A 22,903-nucleotide genomic window follows, 5' to 3' on the forward strand; every position below is an offset into this window, starting at 1 on the left:
ACCGCCGGCAGTGCCGGAGACAATTAAAATTACCAAATTAAAAAAAAACTGAATATTCGTATTCGCGAATGTCGGTGGCATATATTCGCATTCGCGAATGTTCAAAAACTGACATTCGTTACATCACTAATATATGCATCATTGCGCACAAAGGAGTACAGCATAAAGTAGTAAGGCGAAAGTAACTAAGATTTGTGAAAGATTTTAAAACTGTTGCTGTTTTTGTTTAAGCATAAAGAAAGCTGTATTAAACTTTTCACACACTACAAAAGTTTCGATTCCCACACACAGGATTCTTGCAGCGTAGCCAGCCGTGTATGTGTATTGTTCCAAATGGGAAAATGATTTTGGTTGTCCAATCTGACATCCTGAGGTGGCAAGGGAGCACCAGTAGCTTTTTTTTTGAAATCGATTTATTGTTGCAAGTCAGATGGTCGTCTTCTTTTCGTCGCATTTTGTGAGCCAATAGTACATAGTGTACATGCTAAGTCAACTTTAAATTGGGCAAGTTTTAAAAGATTTGGCTTGCCTTCATTAAATCGTCGATAGAGAAGCCAAGCGTTTATTACAGTTATGTCAATAAGGTGATAAAAGGTGATAAAATAACCTCATATACCATTTTCTTGACCTCATCTTTATTTTGTATCTACCAATGATGCTATCAAGCAAATCAACCCCACCCATATAACGGTTATATTGCTTTACAATGGCAGGGCATGGTAACTGGATCTTTTTCTGTTTTCTGTCGTACCTCTCTACCATTTGAATAGGATCAATACCAACGAATGAAGACAATAATGTAACTGTTTTGTTATCTCCCCAGAAAACATTACTTATATCTATACCTTCATAATCTGCTACAAATTCTTCAGAAGTTCCTCTGGGTAATTTATTTAATACTGCTTCAGTTGGCATTTTACAGCATGGAATTCGATTTCTGCGTACTGTCCCAAGACTATGAATTCCTCGTTACGCCAAAAACCTAATTACAGGTACGGATGTGTAGTAATTATCAAAATACAACTTGTGATAACAATTTATGGGAATCTCACGTGCCAATCTCACGACAATATTACTACTTGCGAATAAGTCAGGTTCATTTTGTAGTCGTTTTTTTTTTTTAATCATTTTCCGTGCCAGTGTATATTTCAAATTTATAACAAAAACCTGAAACTCCAGAAAGCACAAAAAGCTTATGTCCCCATTTGTGTGGTTTGAGCGGAAAGTATTGCTTAATGTGGTGGCGACGTGGCGAGCTTTTGTTGCACATATCTGCTCATCTATAGACAACATTTCTTTTATAGGTATTGTTAAAAATTTTGATGATAGGGAATCTATAACAGGTCGTAATCTGTGTAATTTGTCACCGGCTACATCAATCTGATTGTTATTAAAATGTAAATTAGAGCGAATTTTTTCAAATGACTTTTGACTCATAGCATTTTGGACTATCGCTAATCCAATAGTATCTTTCCCATTCCTATGAACGTTCTTATATTAGTTATTGAAACTACAGAAGTAATTATACAAATGCCCAAATATTTGTTCAAGTCATTCGTAGCAATTTTAAAAGGTTCAGCTGGCTTTTTCTGAACGCTGTATCTACTTCTTTCTTCAACGATTTTTTCTATGAGATCGTAATAGAAGAAATATTTAAAAAATTGGTATCGTGTCTGTAAATCTAAAACTACATCTGGCAGTCGTATTTCCTGTAAATGTTGATGGTATCTGACCAATCGTTTTCTTTCTCCATAGCAACTCCTTACATTTTACTACTTCAGATTTAGAAACACCATTGGTAGAAGTCTTATGGTTGGATTTAGTAGCAAATTCTTCCACTTCATCTCCACTATCATCTGAGTTATCCATGTTACAATATTCACTTGATTGATTATGTTCGACATCAGATACCGTAATCGTCATTTCATTGGTGCCACGCTGATTTATATATATATATATATATATATATATATATATATATATATATATATATATATATATATATATATATATATATATATATATATATATATATATATATATCCGCAGAAATATAGTACAGGTATATTTGTAAACTGTCCAGTTTCATCCTCGTCGTCACTAAAATCGTCTAATTCACCTTTACTGCCACTGGGTATGTTTACTAATAAATCAAATAAACCATCGTTGTCTAATTCATCCAACCGAACTGTTATGTCCATTTTTATATAAAAGAGACATCTGCAACAAAAAATAATAATATTAATGAAATTATCATTTTTGCCATCGTATCATATTATAATGTTCCAACTCTTATTTTTTATGTGCAATTATGTATCCGAAAGCGCAGTGAGTCAAATATGAATCGATTGTTATTTTTCTAATTACAAAAAAAGTAAATATGTTCTTCAATTATTACAGTATACTCCCTTTATAACGAACACGGTTATTACGAGGTTTCGCTTATAACGAGGTACATTAGATGTCCCGTGAAATTTCTATTGAACTATAACCCTTTATAGCGAGGTAAATTTGCTTATAACGAGGAAGTAATAAGATTGAAAAACGTGTTTTTTACGTTTTGGCCCGGCCGTAGCTATAAATAAATACCCTTTTTAACTGCGGGCCGTCCGCAATAAACTTCTTACAATTTATGATTCTTAGTCGGAAATGTAAAATTTATGATTCACAAGTGTCATTGTATTGGGTTGACCATTCACACCTAATAATATGGGTCCTAATAGACAAGATGTGGAAAGTGTTTTAAAGGTTTAAAGGGCAGAAACTTTATCCAAGGACAAAACGAAAATGAAGAAGCATAAAACTGTTTCACATCTTTAGAAAATATGATAGATAGAATACTGGACAATTTAAAGCAGTCAACAATGACAAAATAACTTTATACGCTTTATACATTATACATATTTACAGAATACAGATTTTTTGTTTTAACGTATATCATTGACAGTAAAAGTAAACAACTCTTTTTGTTTTAATGCATTTCATTGACAATAAAAGTAAACAACTTTGTTTTAAAAACGCCATTCAAACAATATTTATTAGCATCTTATATTGTTCCGAATGGCTTCACTATAGAAAGTTAATGTTTTAGAAAACTACATATTCATATGTATGCACAGTATTATTGTTGTTGGATATAACGAGATCCGCTTATAACGAGGTAATTAGTCTGCCATTTCAGTTCTCGTTATAGGGGGAGTCTACTGTATATCAACCAACACTATTTTATTAAAGTTACAAATAGTTCAGTAATTTTTTTGTACTCACCCTGGTAAAATTAACAATTTATTAGCAAAATAAACCGCCTCAAAATCACAAATAGTGTAACCACGTGAACTAATCACTTTACACTGAATAACTAATACATATTAGTGTGCAGTCCACGATATTGTAGGTCTGTTTGCGAGATGGACGGTTAGTAAAGCTTAAAAATTATCACAGGGTACCGTGGAAACGAAAATACAGGGTGATGCAAATATACATCGCTGCGCATTGTAGGGTTTTTGTTTTACTCTATAGTTTATGCATAAAATTTAGTTTTTATTTTTATTTTAGGTTTTTCTCAGAACGGAATGGAAATAATAAAAACTGAACTTGCAGAACAACAAATATGTTCAAACACTGAAGAAACAACATTAAAAAATTCTATTTGTAAATGTAAAATTTGTTTTAGGCAATTTAGCCTTGAAGGTTCTTTGAAACGACATATAAAAACGCACACTGCAGAAAAGCTTTGTAAGTGCCAAATTTGTTTTAAGCACTTTTCTCGAAAAGATCATTTGAAGATACATATGAGATTGCACACTGGGGAAACGCCTTATAAATGTGAAATTTGTTTTAAGCAGTTTGCTCAAGCATACGTGTTAAAAAGTCATTTAAGAGTGCACACTGGAGAAAAACCTTACAAGTGTGAAATTTGTTTTAAACAGTTTACTGGAAAAGCTGAATTGAAGATACATATGAGATTTCACACTGGTGAAAAGCCTTATAAGTGTGAAATTTGTTTTAAACAATTTAAACGAACAAGTCACTTAAAATCACACACGAAAGTTCACACTGGAGAAAAGCCTTACCAGTGCGAAATTTGTTTTAAGCAGTTTGCTCGAGCACACGAATTGAAAATTCATTTAAGAGTGCACACTGGAGAAAAGCCTCACAAGTGTGAAATTTGTTTTAAACAGTATTCTGTGAAACGTCTTTTGAAGGTACATATAAGACTGCACACTGGGGAAACGCCTTATAAGTGTGAAATTTGTTTTAAGCAGTTTACTCATAAAAGTTCTTTGGATGAACATACGACATTTCACTCTGGAGAAAAGCCTTATAAGTGTGAAATTTGTTTTAAACAGTTTAGTCAAACAAGTTATTTGAAATCACATACGATTGTTCACACTGGAGAAAAGTCTTACCGCTGCGAAATTTGTTTTAAACAATTTGCTCGAGCACACACTTTGAAAAGTCATTTAAGAATACACACTGGGGAAAAGCCTTACGTGTGCGAAATTTGTTTTAAGCAGTTTAGCGACGGAAGTAATTTGAAAACACATTTGAAGTATCACACTGGAGAAAAGCCTTACCAGTGCGAAATTTGTTTTAAGCAGTTTACTCGAGCATCCGATTTGAAAAGTCATTTGAGAGTGCACACTGGGGAAAAGCCTTACAAGTGTGAAATTTGTTTTAAACAGTTTTCTGAGAACCGTCAGTTAAAGATACATATGAGATTGCACACTGGGGAAACGCCTTATAAATGTGAAATTTGTTTTAAACAGTTTACTCATAAAAGGTATTTCAATGAACATACGAAAGTTCACATTGGAGAAAAGTCTTACAAGTGCGAAATTTGCTTTAAGCAGTTTACTCAAGCGCACAGTTTGAAAAGTCATTTGAGTCTGCACACTGGAGAAAAGCCTTAGGAGTGTAAAATTTGTTGTTGCTTGTTTACACAAGCAGGTGATTTGAAAACTTATTTGAGGATACACTAGTGTTGTGCCAATCGTTCATTTTACAAGGACCTAATCAATCAGTGACCGACGCTGAAAACGATCGAATCATTTCAATCGTTTGTTCGTTTCAATACTTTTCAATGCCGTTTAAAACAAATTACAAGTAACTGATTGATTGTGCTGAATGGACTGAAAACCGATAGTATTGCTTACCGTATTTCATATATGTGTATTCACCTTCATTTTCCTTCATACATTTATGTTAGTGCGAGTAGGGCTTAGGTTTTTAACAAATATTCGAGAAGCTAGAATTTATTATGCTTTTGTATTTAGGCCTTAGTGTAACTCAGAACTAATTATAAATTTATATGAAAATATGTGTTGCATCCAAATATAAATATTTATTATCATTGTGCAAATTTTAATATTGCGATATTTTATGATTTTAACTATCTAGTAACTATTAACAACACAAGCGAAAGCAATCGCTTTGGCCCGATAGAATATTTTCCAACTTGAATACTCCCGGTCTGTAGCTAAGTCGCTGCCTTGCACTCAATTCTTAATTCAATATGTACATAGTATTTTAATTTTTGAATTATTCAAACGAATGCAGTAATTCAACCACACGGCATACATCGGTCTTCGTCGCAAGTGAGGAACGACCGAGGACTGAAAGTAATGAGAGTATTGGCTGTGCGATTTTGTTTTGGTTCGATCTCGATCGATCGGCGCCGTCGGCGGTCGATCAATAGATCGACGATTGTCACCATACGACTCGATCGTTATGAACTAGCGGGATTCGGTCGTTTAATACTTTGAAGTAATTGAATCAAAACGAACGAATCAATCGCGATTGATACAACACTAGAATACACACTACAGAACAAGTTAATTTAGTCTAATACCATGGAATTAAGTAGTTTGAAAAAAAATTTCCAAACATAGGAAATTGCACACTTAATAAACTTTACTACAACAAAAATCAATTTTTTGTTGTCGTTAAGGGATATTTTTGTGAGATTGAGAGGAACCTTTTATTGTAATTTAGTAAAATTTGGTCAAATGTATGTTAAAAAGTAAATGTAGACTTACAGCACTGATAAATACACTCACATAAAAAAATTGTTTTTTTCATGTTTTTTTTTTTCGATGAACTTTTGTATGTAGACATAGACAATCAGAACTCAGTGACGGAGTATACAGAGTGGCCCAAAAGTCTGGAAACAGCCAATTATCTCGTAAATTGCTAGTCATAATTGTACAAAATTTGAGGTACACCTATTTACACCTAAACACAAGTCTGGAAACGCCTAATTGTCTCAATAAATTTTTTAATACTATTTTCAACTACATTAAAACGTAAGAATTGATAGATTACATTTTTTAACATAATGGTTACTTTATTAAGTGTTTAAAATGTGCTCCATTTGTGGATTGACAGTACCCTAATCGATGGTAGAATGCGTCTACTACATTTCTCCATGATTGTCTAGAAATTATTAGAGGTTCATCGATAATTCGTTGCTTCAGCTCTGCAAGACTTGCTGGTTTAGTTTTGTAAACTGAATTTTTTAAGTATTCCCAATAAAAACAATCTTTAGGATTGAAATCAGGTGAACGGGGAGGCCATTCAATTCTACCTCGTCTACCAATACATCGTCCGGGAAATATCTCGTCTAAATAACGCCGAACATTTACACCAAAATGAGCTCCAGCTCCATCTTGCTGAAACCATATCTGATTAAAATTGACCCCAAACAAGTTTCTCGGTGTAGGTACAATTTCATTTCTAAATAATATTTCGTAACTATCTGACGTTAAATTTCCTTCGATAAAAAAATGGCCCAATTAACTGAGTACCTGCTATACCTGACCATACATTTAATTTTTGTGTTCTTTGAGTACGGATTTCACGCATCCAGTGTGGATTTACGTCACTCCAGTATACTGTACCCAGAAATTTAGTGTCTCATTATAAAAGTTATTTTAATAACAGCTGTAAAACTGAATAATCCCTTGTAAGTACTCTATTGTTTTATAATTATCACAGCTATCGAAGCTGACAGGACCGGCATATAACCAAGTCAACTGTAGGTTAGTACATATAATCAGATCAAATATTATCATTCAAGCGTAATGTCAAAAAACTCTTTTTATGAACATACAAATTTCCCATAATTATTGTATTCTTTTATTAATCAATATTTTAAGTCTCAACGAAATAAAAGCGCCCAAACTTATGAAGATCTCAATTTAATTAAATTGACTGGACCGGTGGTGGAAATTAATAAGTTCTGGGAAAACGGGTAATATCCCAAACACATTAGAACTGACAAACCCGTATATACAGTTATAATGAGTAAACATTTAACTTAATTGACCTATTAACAAATTACTTGGAATTTATATAACTTTCTACCTGTTACTTATCGTTAATTGTTTTTTAATTTGAAGAGAGTTGTACGATGACAAACTAACACTTAAAAGTCTGCTTCGACGGAATTGGTTGTAAAGTCGTTTGAGTGTTCAGTTTGTGCAAAAAATTGGTTGAGTATTGTAATAAAAGTGTTTATTTTTTTAGAGTGTGTACACTTGCCGGTGAATCCACGTAGTCAAATTTACCTTTATTGTATGAAACAATGTGGTGTCCCTGGAGTCCAGAGGATAATAGGGCAATTCTGCCAGTTAATGAACCGGAAGCAAATCGACAAGGAGGTGATCTCATTTAAGTATTAGAACCTGAACAGCGCCAACGAATACATTTATCTACTGATGCAAAACAAATTATTGCTAATGTTTTTCAAACTCTTGTCGAAAAAAATATGGACAGTAACGAAGCCTTACATGAAACGGCAACTTTGACTAATAAACCATTATCCACAGTCAGAAAAATTGTACCTAATCCTATTATACCAAGATTAATAAGACGGGATAACAGTATTTCTCGGAAGCTCGATCGTGCAGATGAAGATCTTATTCGTCGCAAAGTGTATGCCTTGTATGAAGAACAAATTGTACCCACACTAGATATATTAGTTAACAGGCTTCACGTCGACAACACTGAAATTAAGTGCGGTAAAACAACTGTTTCGAAGTGTTTGCAACGTATAGGGTTTAAATACAAAAAAGTAGATAAAAGACAGGTACTTATGGAATCCAATCGTTTACGGATATGGCGAATAGAATATTTAAACAAAATTAAACAGTGTCGTCGAGAGAATCGACCTATTATTTATTTAGATGAAACGTGGTTTGATACACACGATACGCCATCTAAAGGTTGGGTAGATAATAGTCAATCTTGTTCAACAAAAGCGCCTTCTAATAGAGGAAAAAGAATAACAATATTCCATGCTGGATCAGTCGATGGATGGATTCCAAATGCCTTATCTCTATCAGCTAAAAACATCAGTGATTCATGTCTCGATTACCATGACAACACAACTTCAGATATATTTGAAGACTGGTTCAAAAATCAGTTAATACCCAACATACCCCCTAATAGTGTTGTAGTTATGGACAATGCAACATATCATAGCAGGCAATTAAATAAAATTCCCAGTTCAAGCGATACGAAAATAACAATACAGAATTACTTGTGTGACAAAGATATTTATTTTCACATAGATAATACTAAGAAGGATTTATTGGACATTTTAAAAAGTTTCGCATCGAAAAAAGAATACTTTTGTGATAATTATGCCGAAAACATGGGTCATACGATTTTAAGACTTCCACCATATAACTGTGTATTTAACCCAATCGAACATATGTGGCATCAACTTAAGTCAAGAGTTCGAAGAAATAATACTTCGCCACATTTAAATGCATCTGTCCTGCATTTAATTGAAAAGGAAGTACTCAAAATTGATGCGAATAGTTGGAAAAATGCAGTCTCATATGTTATGAAAGCTGAGAATTCATATTTTCCTACATATAATATACAAAATATTATCATCAATTTAAAAGACGACAGTGATAGTGACACAGATTTAACATAATATCTATGTGATGTAATATTTATACTCGTTTGTGTGTGTGTGTGTGTGTGTGTGTGTGTGTGTGTGTGTGTGTGTGTGTGTGTGTGTGTGTGTGTGTGTGTGTGTGTGTGTGTGTGTGTGTGTGTATGTGTGTGTGTATGTGTGTGTGTGTGTGTTTTGTGTTTTATTGGCACTGGTTTTCACAACCAACTGGCCAGTCAATTTCATAATGATTTTTTTAGACTATAACTTATCACTAACTCAGGGGAGTAATGTGTAGTCTCTGTGTTAAGTAAATGTCTTGTTGTCGACGTCATTGTTGTAAAAGTCGACGTCATTGTCTTTACAAAGGGACGCTAATTGTATCCGAACGTTTGCGGTCTATCAGGTGAGTACCGATTTACTCGTTTTAAAAGGTTCATATTTATTCAGGTTGACATGTTATATTTAACTTTTCCGTTTCATGTCTGAAAAAGTTGGCAAAAAATGATAAATTTCTTTATTGATAATTTCACGAAAAAAAAATTATTCTTCACTAAAGGTTGTGCATCACATAAAATTATTAATCAATAATCTTATAAAATATTAAGTGGTAGATAGGGAAAATCATAATTATTAATTAATACTGAAGTGATTTTAAATTTAGATATACAAGAAAATGTTATTTTAACATGCTTGTAGGTATTAAAAATTATGTCCAAGTTTAGATTCATGGCCTTCTAATAATTAAATAATACATTTAAAGTAAAAAGTAAATAAAAAAATACTTTTGCATTTGTTGATTTTGTATATTGAATAAGTTATCAGTTTATGTATTTTCCCCTTAATTATGTAGATATTTATTTAAATTAAATATGTAATGTAAATGCCAAATAAAATATAAAATTCGTTAAGCCGGCCCTTTTTACTATTAACCTGAAGAGGCAAATCTCTTTATGGCGTCGACTTTATCAGCGGGATACTTTTAAATTCTGCATAAGTCAGTTCTTATAATTGTGAATGAAGTATACCTTACATTGTCTCGATTTACACTTCCACACAGTGTAAAGGTTGCTTCATTGGAAAAACATATTCTGTTAACGAAAGTTTCATCCTTTTCAATTTTATCCATCATTACCTCAGTAAACTCTAATCTACGATCGAAGTCATCTTCACTTAATTCTTGCATAAGTTAATTTTGTATGGTTTAAATTTATTCTTACGTAATACACGTAAAACTGAAGAACGACCTACATCATATACTTGTGCAACCCTGCGTGAGGATGTATGTGGATCTTCAACAAAACTTTGAATTATATCTAAAGTTTTGTTGTCATTCATAACTCTTTTCGGTCTACCTGATCGGTATCTATCTTTTACTTCTCCAGATTCCTCAAATCGCTTTACAGTTTTTTGTACCGTCGCCTTATGAATAGAAGAACGGTTGGGAAAGTATCATTGAACAGGTTTTCTACTTCACAATAAGATCTTTTGTCACCGTACCCTCTCATCATTAGAATAGTAATTCGTTCTTTTTCGTTAAGAGCCATTTTAGAGAAGCAATTTATCTTACAGAACTTTTCGAAACACAACTACTGTCAGTTTTAGTTAATAATATAAATGGTGAACAAATGTCAAAATCACAGCATTCTACATTTAAATATTTAAATTTATTAAAATTTACATATTTTGCATTGTTTTATGTATTTAAGACCTTCCAGACTACATAAAATCCTAAGTGTTACATATGGTTGAACTCGTATTGAATAGGAGATTCCAATAATGACTGAATATACATGGTGATGCCTTTGAAAAACCAAAGTTACTAATAATATAAGAGAAGGGCGTAGGAAATTTCGACACTAAGCAGGTAGCGACTAAAATTTAATACCATAATTAATTAATTTATTTATTTTAATAAAAGTAATGTGCATTTTATTTCTTTATAACTGTCTTCTTCACGTGCCATCTCCGCGACGGAGGTTGGCAATCATCATGGCTATTCTATTTATAACTGTAATAATATCTAAATATAATACAACTAGTACCTAATTTTTGTACATTTTACCGTTAATATACTTGTATATAATGATTTATTTGCTATTATAAGAATGATAAGATACAGCTTTTATAAAATCTAACCTACGTATTTGTTGGGATCGTAGTTTATCCATCATTTTCTCCAAAAATGCCAATTTAGCCTTAACAGTAGTATCTTTGATTTTTGCTGGTATATGTAAACTATTTATTTTGACATAAGTGTCTACTTGAAATTCTTTTAACTTTTCAATAAAAATACAAATAGAAGGATGTGTTGAATAAAAAGAATTAAATCTCGAATGAAAGGATTCACAGGCATTTGTGGTCCTCGCAATAGACGGATTCTGATTAGACCATATGTGTAGTGGAAATAGAGCGCTATCGAAAATGTAATTTTCCAGTAAATAATCTGCATATATATCAAGTGTTGCGTTTATAGGTTTATATGACATTAAATCATAAAGAAAGCATTCTTCAACTTCTGCTGGATTTAAATAAGTTAAACCAAACGTATGCCTTAACCATTTTCTAATTTCTGAATTTGTATCCTTATATTCTTGTACCAAACCCAAAGATTGAATTTTTTTAAACCAGTTTTGGTGTAAGTGAAAACGGCATCCACTAATTTTTGCACTGGGCCACATATACAATAAAGCACAGTGAAGTGCTTTTTCAAAGTCCACAAATATTTCAGTTGGCTCTAATGATAATTGAAATGTTTCAAAAATCTTAGACCTTAATAAAGAAAATAAATTTTTGTATGTCATTGACAATTTGTCCTTTAACAAACAGTATGCTAAAGGAACATAATGTCCATTTTCCAAGCCATGTATAGTAAATAATTGTAGAAAATATTTGGTACTGTATGAAAATGTACCATCCATCTACAAAGTTTTTAATTTACACAACAAACGAATATTTGTCTCGCATGAAAATACAATTACATTTAATTCAGGATGATTTAAAAACAAAAAACTTTCATTGCGACAGGTTTTAGGAGAATAATTACTAACCGCGTTATGGACTTCTGATATGCTTCTTGGTAACGGACCTGGTAACAGTTTACGACGACAGTTGTAAATGTTCTTTCTTATGCTAGCTATGTCAGGAACCGTCAGAAAATTGGCATCACACTCAGCAACAGCAGTTCTTGTAATTTTGGCAGGCTTTTCCGATATGTCCTCTTGGGCTTTTCTTTTACATGCATTGGTTACCATCTTTACTTCAAGCTTTTTTGGATCGGCTTTATGATTATGTACCAAATCACTTCTTGTGATGGTGAGGTCCTCACAGCCTATTGTAAACACTTTTGCGGAACACTTAGTGTTTCTTTGGATGCAGCGCCAAAATATCTCACCGCTTTTTAACACTTTCTGTTTCGAGAACGAATGATGCTCCACCACTAATAAATCTCGACCACGGGAACCTTTTATCAAACTCATTTTTTAAATATCCGTATACGTGCACAAGTCAACGTCAAACAAGAAATAAATTACAACTGAAATAATTTAGTCACAAGTACACAAGTGCCACGCCCCCCGCCGTGACAATAAATATTGGGAAAACGCGCTTGTCCTGCTTGGGTGCAAATGTCCATCGCCGCTAATTACCTACCTACCTGCTTTACGCCGCGGTGTCGAAATTTCCTATAATAAAATTTGACCCTTCGATTACCCCAGGTACAAAGACAATTTGGTGTCGAAAGTTCGCCCACCGTAAGAGAAACGGCAAATTTGGCAACATTGCAAATATCAAATATGGAATCTCCGTATCCCAAAATAGGTGTACCTCAATTTTTTTTTTAAATTATGACAAGTAATTTACGAGATAATTGGTCGTTTCCAGACTTTTGGGCCACTCTGTATAAAGAGAGAAACAATAATGTAAAAGGTTACAAATATTGTGTAGTGTCATTTCGAATGTTATAAATGTTAATTATGTAGTTCTATTGTTAAGATGAAACATTTAAGTGCTGTTACTTGTGTTACAATTGTATAAGGGATGCAGACAAGAAGAAATCTTTTACTACTTTGTAATGTAAATTAAATGTAAAATTTGTTTTATTAATCCCAGACCAATAAACCAAAGAAATTTACTTAAAAGTATTATTGAAAATTTACAAGCAGGAAATAACAGGTCCATAACCATCCCATTACAGTTATGACTTATTACTACTTTGATATAATATAACAGCTGTATATTATTTTTACAAACATTTATTTAGTAATTTTATCATTTTTGGGGCATATTCAAACTTTAATTTAAAATTTCTACTCTTAGTAGATATAGAGTATAATCTGGATTGGCTATACAATACAAAGAGTTTTTTCCTCCAGTTAAATAAATTTGAAGCTGCATTTGGGTCTGTTTTTCTGTAGGTTCGCCACTTTTAATACATTATCTGTCTTTTCACTAATGTTACATTTAATTTCAATCATGACATTCATATATTCTGTCCTAGAAATACTCACCGTACTCATATATTGTCCTAGAAAAACCTTCACTATCGAGTTATTAGATACTTGGTATTTAAGGTTACTTGGTAACATTTTACTACATAATACAGTAATATTACATAGAGTACATTTTACTACATAATATGCCATACTTGGTTTTACATCCATTCAAGTTAGCCTACAGTTCAAACTAACGAGTATGTTTGTATTGTTCCTTTGGTTCTGCTTTTACTTTTTTATTATACATGCTGTTTGTATTTTTTTCAAAAACTGATCAACACACTTCTCTTTAACCTTCGGCCGGGCCCGCCGCAGTAATTTGCTGCGTAAACTCAATGTTTCCACGTAAAGTGTTAACGGAATATGCTATGTATAGTTCGTTGCAAGATATTTCGGATTTAATCTTCTAGGTATAGTTGTGTACAGGGTCGGACTTATATACTGATACATTTTATCAAAATTACGGCAATCCCACAAAGTAAAAGAACTCTATTATACTCTGTTTATAATGTTTTAGAACTGTAAATATTTTTCTTCTAGTTTTTTGACATGCTATATACATTTTTTCCAATTATCTGCTGTAATATTATTACATTTGGTCTTAGTTAAATCTAAAACAGTCGAAAATGATTTAGGAGAATTATTATTTTTTCTCACATTACTTTTTAATTGAGACCACAACAATTCTATTGGATTCAGTACACAATAGTAAGGAGGTAATCTTAATACTTTATGGCCATAATTCTCAGCTAGCCTGTCGATAACATATTTTTTTTTTTTTTCACATTTAACTAGTTTAAATAGTTCTACAAGTTGTTTTTTTTTGTGTAAGAATCCATAAAATATATTTCATGTTTTGATAAAAATTCTTGAATTTCAGCTTTGTTTGAATTAGTGTTTGGAATTTTACTTTTTAGTCTACAATGATACGGAGCAAAATATTAACGCTATTTATTTTTAATTTAGCTAGTAATTGCTGCTCAAACCACTTTTCAAACAAAGTACTCTCCATATCTTGATGATAATCTAAGCGACAATCACTTACACTCTTAGCAGAGAGTAATAAAGCATCTTATACCCATCTTAATTCTCCTCCACAATGTAAAATACAAATTCTCTTTCCTCTAGAGGGATGAACATTGGTGACGCAATTTTTACTACCATCGGTCCAACATTTTTTAACTATACCTATCGTGAATGTCAAACCAAGTTTGACCAAGTTTAGTTTCATCCAAATAATACAAGTTCTTCCCTTCACTCCTAGAAGACCTTAGACTCTCCAAATAATCGAACCTTCACTTTATTAACCTGCTGGATTCCATAATTGCCTGCCGTTTATTCACTGTTTTAAACATAAAACCATTAGATTTTAAAAACCTCCAAAAAGTAGTTTTATGACACAGCTCAGGGATTATTTCTTTGTTTCTTAATTCACTCAAAAGTTTATTTAAAGCTGGTAAGTTATTCACATATGTTTATTGTTTCATACATATGATATATTGTTTCCCGTATACCTGATAAATGAAAATTCGGTAATACTCGAATCCTTTCTTTTTTTCGCAACACTGGACCGTCTTTTATAAGTTCGTACACAGTGGATCGTGGCTATTGTGTCAAAAAACCGTCTTTTTGATCGCTTCTGATTTAACCGTCGTCGAAAGAAGACATAAGAAAAAATATGTAATTTAACTTTTTTAGGAATTCTGCTCGGAATTCTGTGTTTTTTATGAATTAATAAATCGGTAAATGTGATTAACCTTCCTAATACCGGTTGGGGCGAATTCTCGCCCCAAGTCTAACGTTTTTATTAATATCTGTAATTAAGTTGAATCAATCGCTTTGCCGGTTTAGAACATTGGTAGTTGATGTATTAAGAGCACAAAGAAGTAGTAAAACACAAAAGACCGCGAACAGAAAATTAAATATTCTCTTCGGATTTCGCGGAAATGTATGTGATGCGAGAAATCGCCCCACGTGGTATCGAGTGTGTTCACGTTCTAAAAATCTGATTTTATCAGTTTAGACGAAAGTTTTGGAAAATGGTTACTAATGACTGTACTAATTACTTGCCATGATGGGTAGTCGCATTCTTTACATATTAGCAGTTGATTGTAATGTGTTTCCTTTATCTTTGAAATTCTATTCTTGCTATTACACAGTGGGAACTTTTATAATTCCCCGATTAGCATATTTTTGTCTAGATTCTTCGAAGCATCACTTTCTAGTTGGGATTGTCTCTCTAAGAATTTGTAAAGTGCAATTAGCCCTAAGTACGTCTGATATCTGATAATTGCTAAAATTACCTGTTTAATTGGTGAGTTTCTGAATGTGACTGTCTTCTGTCTTTGATTTTTAATATGTTGAATTGGTACTAAACAAAGTATACACACACTGAAGAGTTAAAACAGTGGTAAGAATAATGAGATACAGAATAATTGCGCTTAAAAGTGAACCAAACTACTGGGGGTCTTAGGAAGGTTAACTAAAGAGTAATTTTAACGAGTACTTACCGTTGTAAACGTTAAGCACGATTTGCTTTGCATCGTGTGTGAAATGAATATAACCAGAACGTTTTTCAGGTTCAGTCTTCACTTCCTGAAATAGTGGCAGGAATGTTCAGGACATCGTCACCAATCATTTCTATGTCACTCATATTTATAGTTATTACACTGACTTCTGTTTTAAATGAACTACAAAATAAAAATGAAGTTCTCTTCAAATAAACTTTCTTCGCACAGAAGACCATTTAGTCATAATTTGATATTAAGGAAACATTATCCTTTTACCTGAATAAAATTCCAAGAAATTTTCTAATCTCTTATAAACACTAGCTTTACGTACCTAAAAATTTGTAATTCTGAATTCCAAGTATACTGTATCCAGAAATTTAGTGTCTCATTATAAAAGTTATTTTAATAACAGCTGTAAAACTGAATAATCCCTTGTAAATACTCTATTGTTGTATAATTATCACAGCTACCTAAGCTGCCAGGACCGGCATAATAGCCAAGCATAGCACAACTGTATATAGGTATATATAATCAGATCAAATATTATCATTCAAGCATAATGTCAAAAAACTCTTTTTATAAACATACAAATTTCCCATAATTATTGTTATTAATCATTATTTTAAGTCTCAATGAAGAAAATGTTTTGTGTGTGTTTTGTGTTTTATTGACACTGGTTTTCACACTGGCCAGTCAATTTCATAATGATTTTTTTAGACTATAACTTATCACTAACTCAGGGGAGTAATGTGTAGTGTCTGTGTTGAGTAAATGTCTTGTTACTTTAGTAAAGTCGACTTCATTGTCTTTACAAAGAGACGCTAATTGTATCTGAACGTCTGAGGTCCCTTCGGTGAGTACCGATTTACTCGTTTTAAAAGGTTCATATTTATTCATGTTGACTTGTTATGTTTAAGTTTTCCGTTTGATGTTTGAAAAAGTTGGCAAAAAATGGGAAATATTCTTTATTAATAATTTAACGAAAAAAATTTATTCTTCATTAAAGGTTATGCATCACATAGAGATCATTAACAGATAATCTTATAAAATATTAAGTGGTAGATAGGGAAAATCAAAATTATTAATTAATACTGAAGACGAAAGTAATTTTAAATTTAGATATGCAAGAATAGTTATTTAACCAAAAAGTGTATTAATAAGGGCGATCAACAATTGAGATATATTAACGCGCGAGCGAAGCGAGTGCGTTAATTTTCGAGATTGTTAATCGCCATTTTAATTCACGAGTTCGTTACAAAACTTTTCCGTCGACCGAACTTTTCAGAAATAAAAATATCTTAGTTTAAATTTTTATTTACTTAACGATAAATAATGACATACAATGACAGACAGTACTTACAGCGGCTATGTCATTTTAAATAATTTTTTAGTGGGAATATAAATAGGTACCTATATGTTTGGTTGCTAACACCACAGGTCACTGCCAATCACAGAGCGTTATATGTGGTAAATTATTATACAAGCAATGTATGTTGTGTTGCCTATAATAAAATCGTTCATTAATAGAAAATCATTCATTAATAGGGGTCATTAATCAATATTTTGAGGGTGTTAAAATTAATCATAAATGGATGGTCGACGGAAAAATGTAATTTTAAAATGTTTATAGGTATTAAAAATTATGTCCAAGTTTAGATTCATGGCCTTCTAAAAATTAAATAATACATTTAAAGTAAAAAGTAAATAAAAAAATACTTTTGCATTTGTTGATTTTGTATATTGAATAAGACCGTGAAGCATATACTAACTCAGTGCAAAACATATGAAGCAGCAAGAAAGAAGCACACTATACCAAATAATATAAAGGAAGCCCTAGGAAAAAAACATGAACATTAAAAACACAATAAGTTATCTTAAAGACTCAGGACTGTATCAATTATTGTAATTTTTTATAACTTTACCTGTATTATATATTTAGGTCGCTAATAACCCTGGTGGTTACAGCGTAAATAAATTAAAAAAAAAATAAGGTAAATTAGAAATAAAATTAAAAATTAATGCACCTACTGATACATCATTAAAAGACCATGAATCTAAATTTAAAAATAATTTTTAAATCCTACAACCAAATTAAAATAACATTTTATGCTGCACCTAAATTTAAAAGCACTTCACTTTTAAGCATAAATCAATATTTTTGATTTTCGGTGTATACCATTTAAAATTTTATAAATTTGATTATTGATTATTGATTTCTATGAAATGCAGAAATGTTTATGAAGAATAGTTTTTTTCATGAAATTAATAATAAAGACATTTCCCATTTGTTGCCAACTTTTTCAGACATACTTTATGCCTTACTAACAATTAAAACACTTCTTTTCTTACATGAAGTATAAAATATAATCATATTTAGCTATATGTATATATATACATTAGCATTTTAATTTTCACTTCACCATTTTATTATTTCACTTGCAATTTGTTTAACAAAACAAAAATTGTTTATTAATTTCAAAATTTGGATATATTTAATAAAGAATCGAGACAGAAAATATAATAATTAATTAATTCTAATACTACATCAGTTTATGTATTTTTTCCCCTAATTATCTAGATATTTATTTAAATTAAATATGTAATGTAAATGACAAATAAAATATAAAATTCGTTAAGCCGGCCCTTTTTACTATTTACCTGAAGAGGCAAATCCCTTTATGGCTTCGACTTTATCAGCGGGATACTTTTAAATTCTGCATAAGTCAGTTCTTATAATTGTGAATGAAGTATACAAATGCAATTAACTGATTAAATTTAAATAGGCACACAAAATTATGCTTAAAATTTTATTTACCAATCGTTAACAACTTAAAATTGAAATACGTACCTGGCTACACCTACTTTGTATCATTTAGTAAAGTACCTGTAAACTTTGGATATAATTTAAAATTGAACCTAATGTAACGAAAGACTAAGGGTGACTATTCGTTACAGCATTAAGGGAGTACAGACATTTTGTGCTTGATATCCGCCCAGTCTCTGAATCTGGGGAATTCCATCCGAATTATCTTGCAACGGACAGTACGTGATCTTTTTAAAATTTCCTTACCTGTTAATCCTCAGTCGTTACCCATCATCGTCTCCTGAAATTCAAATACAATTATTATATTATAGTTAGATATCGTACTTTGTTGTGAATAGTGCATCGAGGCAGACAATTGCTGTAAGGCGCCTGGTGTAGCATATTTTGTAATTCTAGATTACACCATTTCGTAAAAATGCAAAGGAAGTGTTAACCCAATCACAATTAGAGGAAATAATATGACAGATATTGAAGACGTGTTTATATAACATTTTTGATCAACCGTCAACTTCGAGTTTTTTGGAAGTTAACTAATTTTCCTTCACTTGAAAAACGTTCCTTGGCTAATTTCAGATGCTCTGACAGCGAAAGTACTTGGGCAAGATTTAATAAAAAGCTGTGCTCGATATCTGCCTTTTATTTGAGTAAAGTTCATATTTTCGAGCATTCGACCATATACTATTTTATAGAAATAAAATGCAATATTTGAAAGATAGAGATTGCAGGAATGTGGTCTGGAGTGAGTTGTTGTCCTTCTTCGGACTCCCCTATTTGATTGGCATAAAGCACAGGCGATCACATAAATTTGATGGAACTTTGGGAAAAATATGGCACTGGGATTTAAATTGTTCGAGCAGTTATGAGCTATAAATGTTTCCTATTCATTGCACATTTATTGAGATTTGATGATAAACACTTAAGGGTTGATATATGTAAAATAGACAAGCTGTCGGCCATTAGATCGTTTTTTGATAAATTTATAAAAAATTGTCAAAACTCATAAAATTTGCCAGAGTATATAACAATTGATGAAATGCTCCATCTCTTCAGAGGTAGGTAAGCAGCCAAGTGTCCATACGACGTATCAAATTCGGTCTTCGACATTGTAAAACGAGTAATACAGTTTATCCCAAACCCTTCTTTCAGTGCGTCACTAATTTTGACATATAGGATTTTAAGAATGTCGAGAATTATTGCATGACATTTTAGTTAAATCTGACAGTTGAAGGATCGTAATCGGCTAAATGTGAAAAGGATATATTTTGAAAATGTGGAGTAAAAACTACAATAAGTACAAAATTAAATTTTCACTGTAAAATGTCTGAAAATCATCGCTGAAAATACTAACCTCGAATGACAATTATCATTTTATCAGTTGACATTGTCAAAGTAGTGTCACTATCGAGCCCATCTGCGTCAAATTATATTATGCGCATCATTGATTGGATATCTATTTAGCGTATTCTAAACTCCAACCAATTAGGTATATATCCGTAAGTAGAATTCGCTTTAATATGCAAATACCCGTGAACGATATATAATTTTCCAAGTTCTATGTATAATAATCACAGACTCACGTTTTTTTCTGTCACTTCTAGCTTAATGCGTTAGAGAGAATTCGATCAACTGTGACGCACTGAAAGAAGGGTTTGGGATGAACTATAGGTATTACACTGCTAGGTATTTGTTGGAGAAGAAAGTTAATTTACTTGGGACGCTAAAGACAAATAAGAGAGAAATCTCAAGAATTTCTTATGATTACCTCTTATGTGCCCCGTAGGAGTAAGTGAGTCATATTGTTATCATCTACGAAACACAAAAGTAAAGTTAACATGGATACTAACAAACGACAGTTGATTTTAGATTACAACCAAACAAAATTATATTCATCATACAGTGTTTCACGAACTACGAAAAGATGGCCGTGTGTTATATTCTATAATTGAATGAATATTGGCGGCATACATGCTTTTGTTCTACATTCTGCTGCAAATTCTGGAAAATCACTCAAAAGGAGACATTTTCTCAAAATCCTTGCAATAAACTGGATGAAAGAACACCTTCATACGCGATCACAAATGAAAACATCCAAGTGATATAACCGAGTTCCTCTTCAGGATGTTTCCGAAGCAACCAGTTCTTAATCGAGAAGACGAAAATTCTGCTAAACATGGTAGATGCTGCAATGTTTACAGTGAAGAATCAAGTCGTATACGTCTATGAAATGTTCAGAATGTTCATTCAATTGCAAACGACATTCTAAATTTAATATTGTATCTACAAATTGTAGTGATCAAATAAATTAAAGTTTTTTTTTGTAACTTTATTATAGTTGGTTAAATTAATAAAGCTTTTTTATTTTTTTTTTGACAAAGTAAATAAAGATACAGTTAATCAATAATTAAAAAAGTGTCGAAAATAATAAGGAACTACATGGCATTGCTGCGGCGCGCCCGATGTATAAATTATTTAAAATGCGTCCGGTCGAAGGTTAAAATTAATAACAAGGTTACACATACAGACACATGAGCTTCACTATGAATAAGTTGTTTGATTTTGTTCAAGTTCAATTTCTACTTTTCCTTCTGCCTTTCAAAAGTTTCATGAGACCAGATGAATTTTCTGACACTAGAGGACTGCCATTGGACACATCTCTTACTGGTCAATATTTCAATGAATCCAGATAAGAAATGCTGTTGCATGCTTAAAATCACCATGTAAGCCACACAAAAAGCATCATCTTCTTTATTAACGACTGTTGTAGATGCATATAATTTTGAATTAACTTTTTTATTTTGGGCATATTTAATGATAGTTATTTTTTAAGATAATAAAATTAATTTTTATGTTGGTTTATTCCTAGGAAAACCTCAATAACAATGAAGTATGTCGCGTTGTCTGAACCTTTTCTGATTGAACGCAATTTTGTGGAATTTCTTTCCTCAAAACTTTTTTTTTGTACAATAAATAATTTTATTATTTGTTATCAATACATTATGGTATAAATAAATAAATGTTGATTGTCGATAATTCGTTTTAAAGTTCCATAAGTTTGTTTACTATTAATATTGGGTATAAATACTTGTGCTTGGTTATATAGTAATCTCCAGCCAGTTATAGTTTGTCAAAATATAACTAAATGAACAAAAAATATAAATTAAATTAAATATAAATTAATAAGGAGCAAATTGAAAGAGTTGAGAAATATAACTATATCTGGGAATATGTGTGAATGAAAAGAACGATTACAAAAAGAAAATCGCAATAATTGAGAAAACGAGAAACGCCTTTATGAATATGAAAAGAATATTAACCAGTCGACCTTAAAACTAAAAATACATCTAGTAAAATGTTATATTCATTCGATCCTTCTATATTATGTGTAGAAGTGGACTTGTCAATACTCTGTACTGACAAAAATTACAAATGCAAAGGACATTTTATGCAGAAGTGTTGACTTCTGCGAAACAATCTAGGAAAAATTGTAGGAAGAAAAAGTATAGGTAGAAGATATGTTGCCCGCGAAATTGAAGAGAGTGGCTTGATTGCAACTCCAATTATCTGTTCCGTGCAGCTGTATCTAAGATCCAAAAAGCGGTGATGGTAGCCAAACTTCAAAACGGAGATGACAATTAACGAAGAGATTACCTTAACTAAATTCGGAATTTTTTAAATGCTTCCCGACATGCTACACCGAAAAATATTAATGATCTGCTTTTCATTGCAACTGTCTTAACCACGTTTGCAGCTAAGCCCAAGCATTTATCAATAGAAAGAAATCTTAGCATACAGCTATCACGATACATTTTTATCTTCGTCAGTTATTGCTCAAGAATAAGTAAAACAAATTACACTTCTAAACTCAAGTTTTAGTTTTATAATTTAAACACTTAAAAATAATTCATTTTCAAAAATATAGCAAAAATGTGAATTGTTTACCCCTAAATTGCTCAGTGTACAACAAAAATTAAATTTTTGTTAAAATCTCGAGATAATAATAGTATGAACCATAATCTGCGGGAGAGATTGTTCCGATTCGAATAAGCCACAATTAAAGGTTAAAGTACGTTTATTGACGTTTCAATTTCCACTTCGGAAGTGGCTTATTCCCATTTAAATAGTAATTACTTTAACATGCCACAAGAAAATAGCTTCAGAACAATATTAA

General features: G+C 31.8%; 1 protein-coding gene across 5 annotated transcripts in view; it reads left to right on the forward strand.

Moving 5' to 3' along the window:
• Positions 1-22,903, forward strand: part of LOC140445394 (uncharacterized) — a 132,934-nt gene that overhangs the window by 99,388 nt on the left and 10,643 nt on the right. Inside the window, exon 7 of one of the 5 annotated variants that reach the window (XM_072537389.1) lies at positions 21,599-21,649. The exons of 1 other annotated variant lie outside the window; for it this stretch is intronic. In XM_072537389.1, the coding sequence (XP_072393490.1) occupies positions 21,599-21,612 (14 nt within the window). In that variant the 3' untranslated portion in view covers positions 21,613-21,649. Of the gene's footprint in view, positions 1-3,555; positions 5,849-21,598; positions 21,650-22,903 lie in introns of those variants that run through there. 3 more of the 5 variants (XM_072537387.1, XM_072537385.1, XM_072537384.1) reach the window with 3 other exon arrangements.

Source organism: Diabrotica undecimpunctata, chromosome 7 (genome assembly GCF_040954645.1).
Source record: "Diabrotica undecimpunctata isolate CICGRU chromosome 7, icDiaUnde3, whole genome shotgun sequence".
NCBI lineage: Eukaryota > Metazoa > Arthropoda > Insecta > Coleoptera > Chrysomelidae > Diabrotica > Diabrotica undecimpunctata.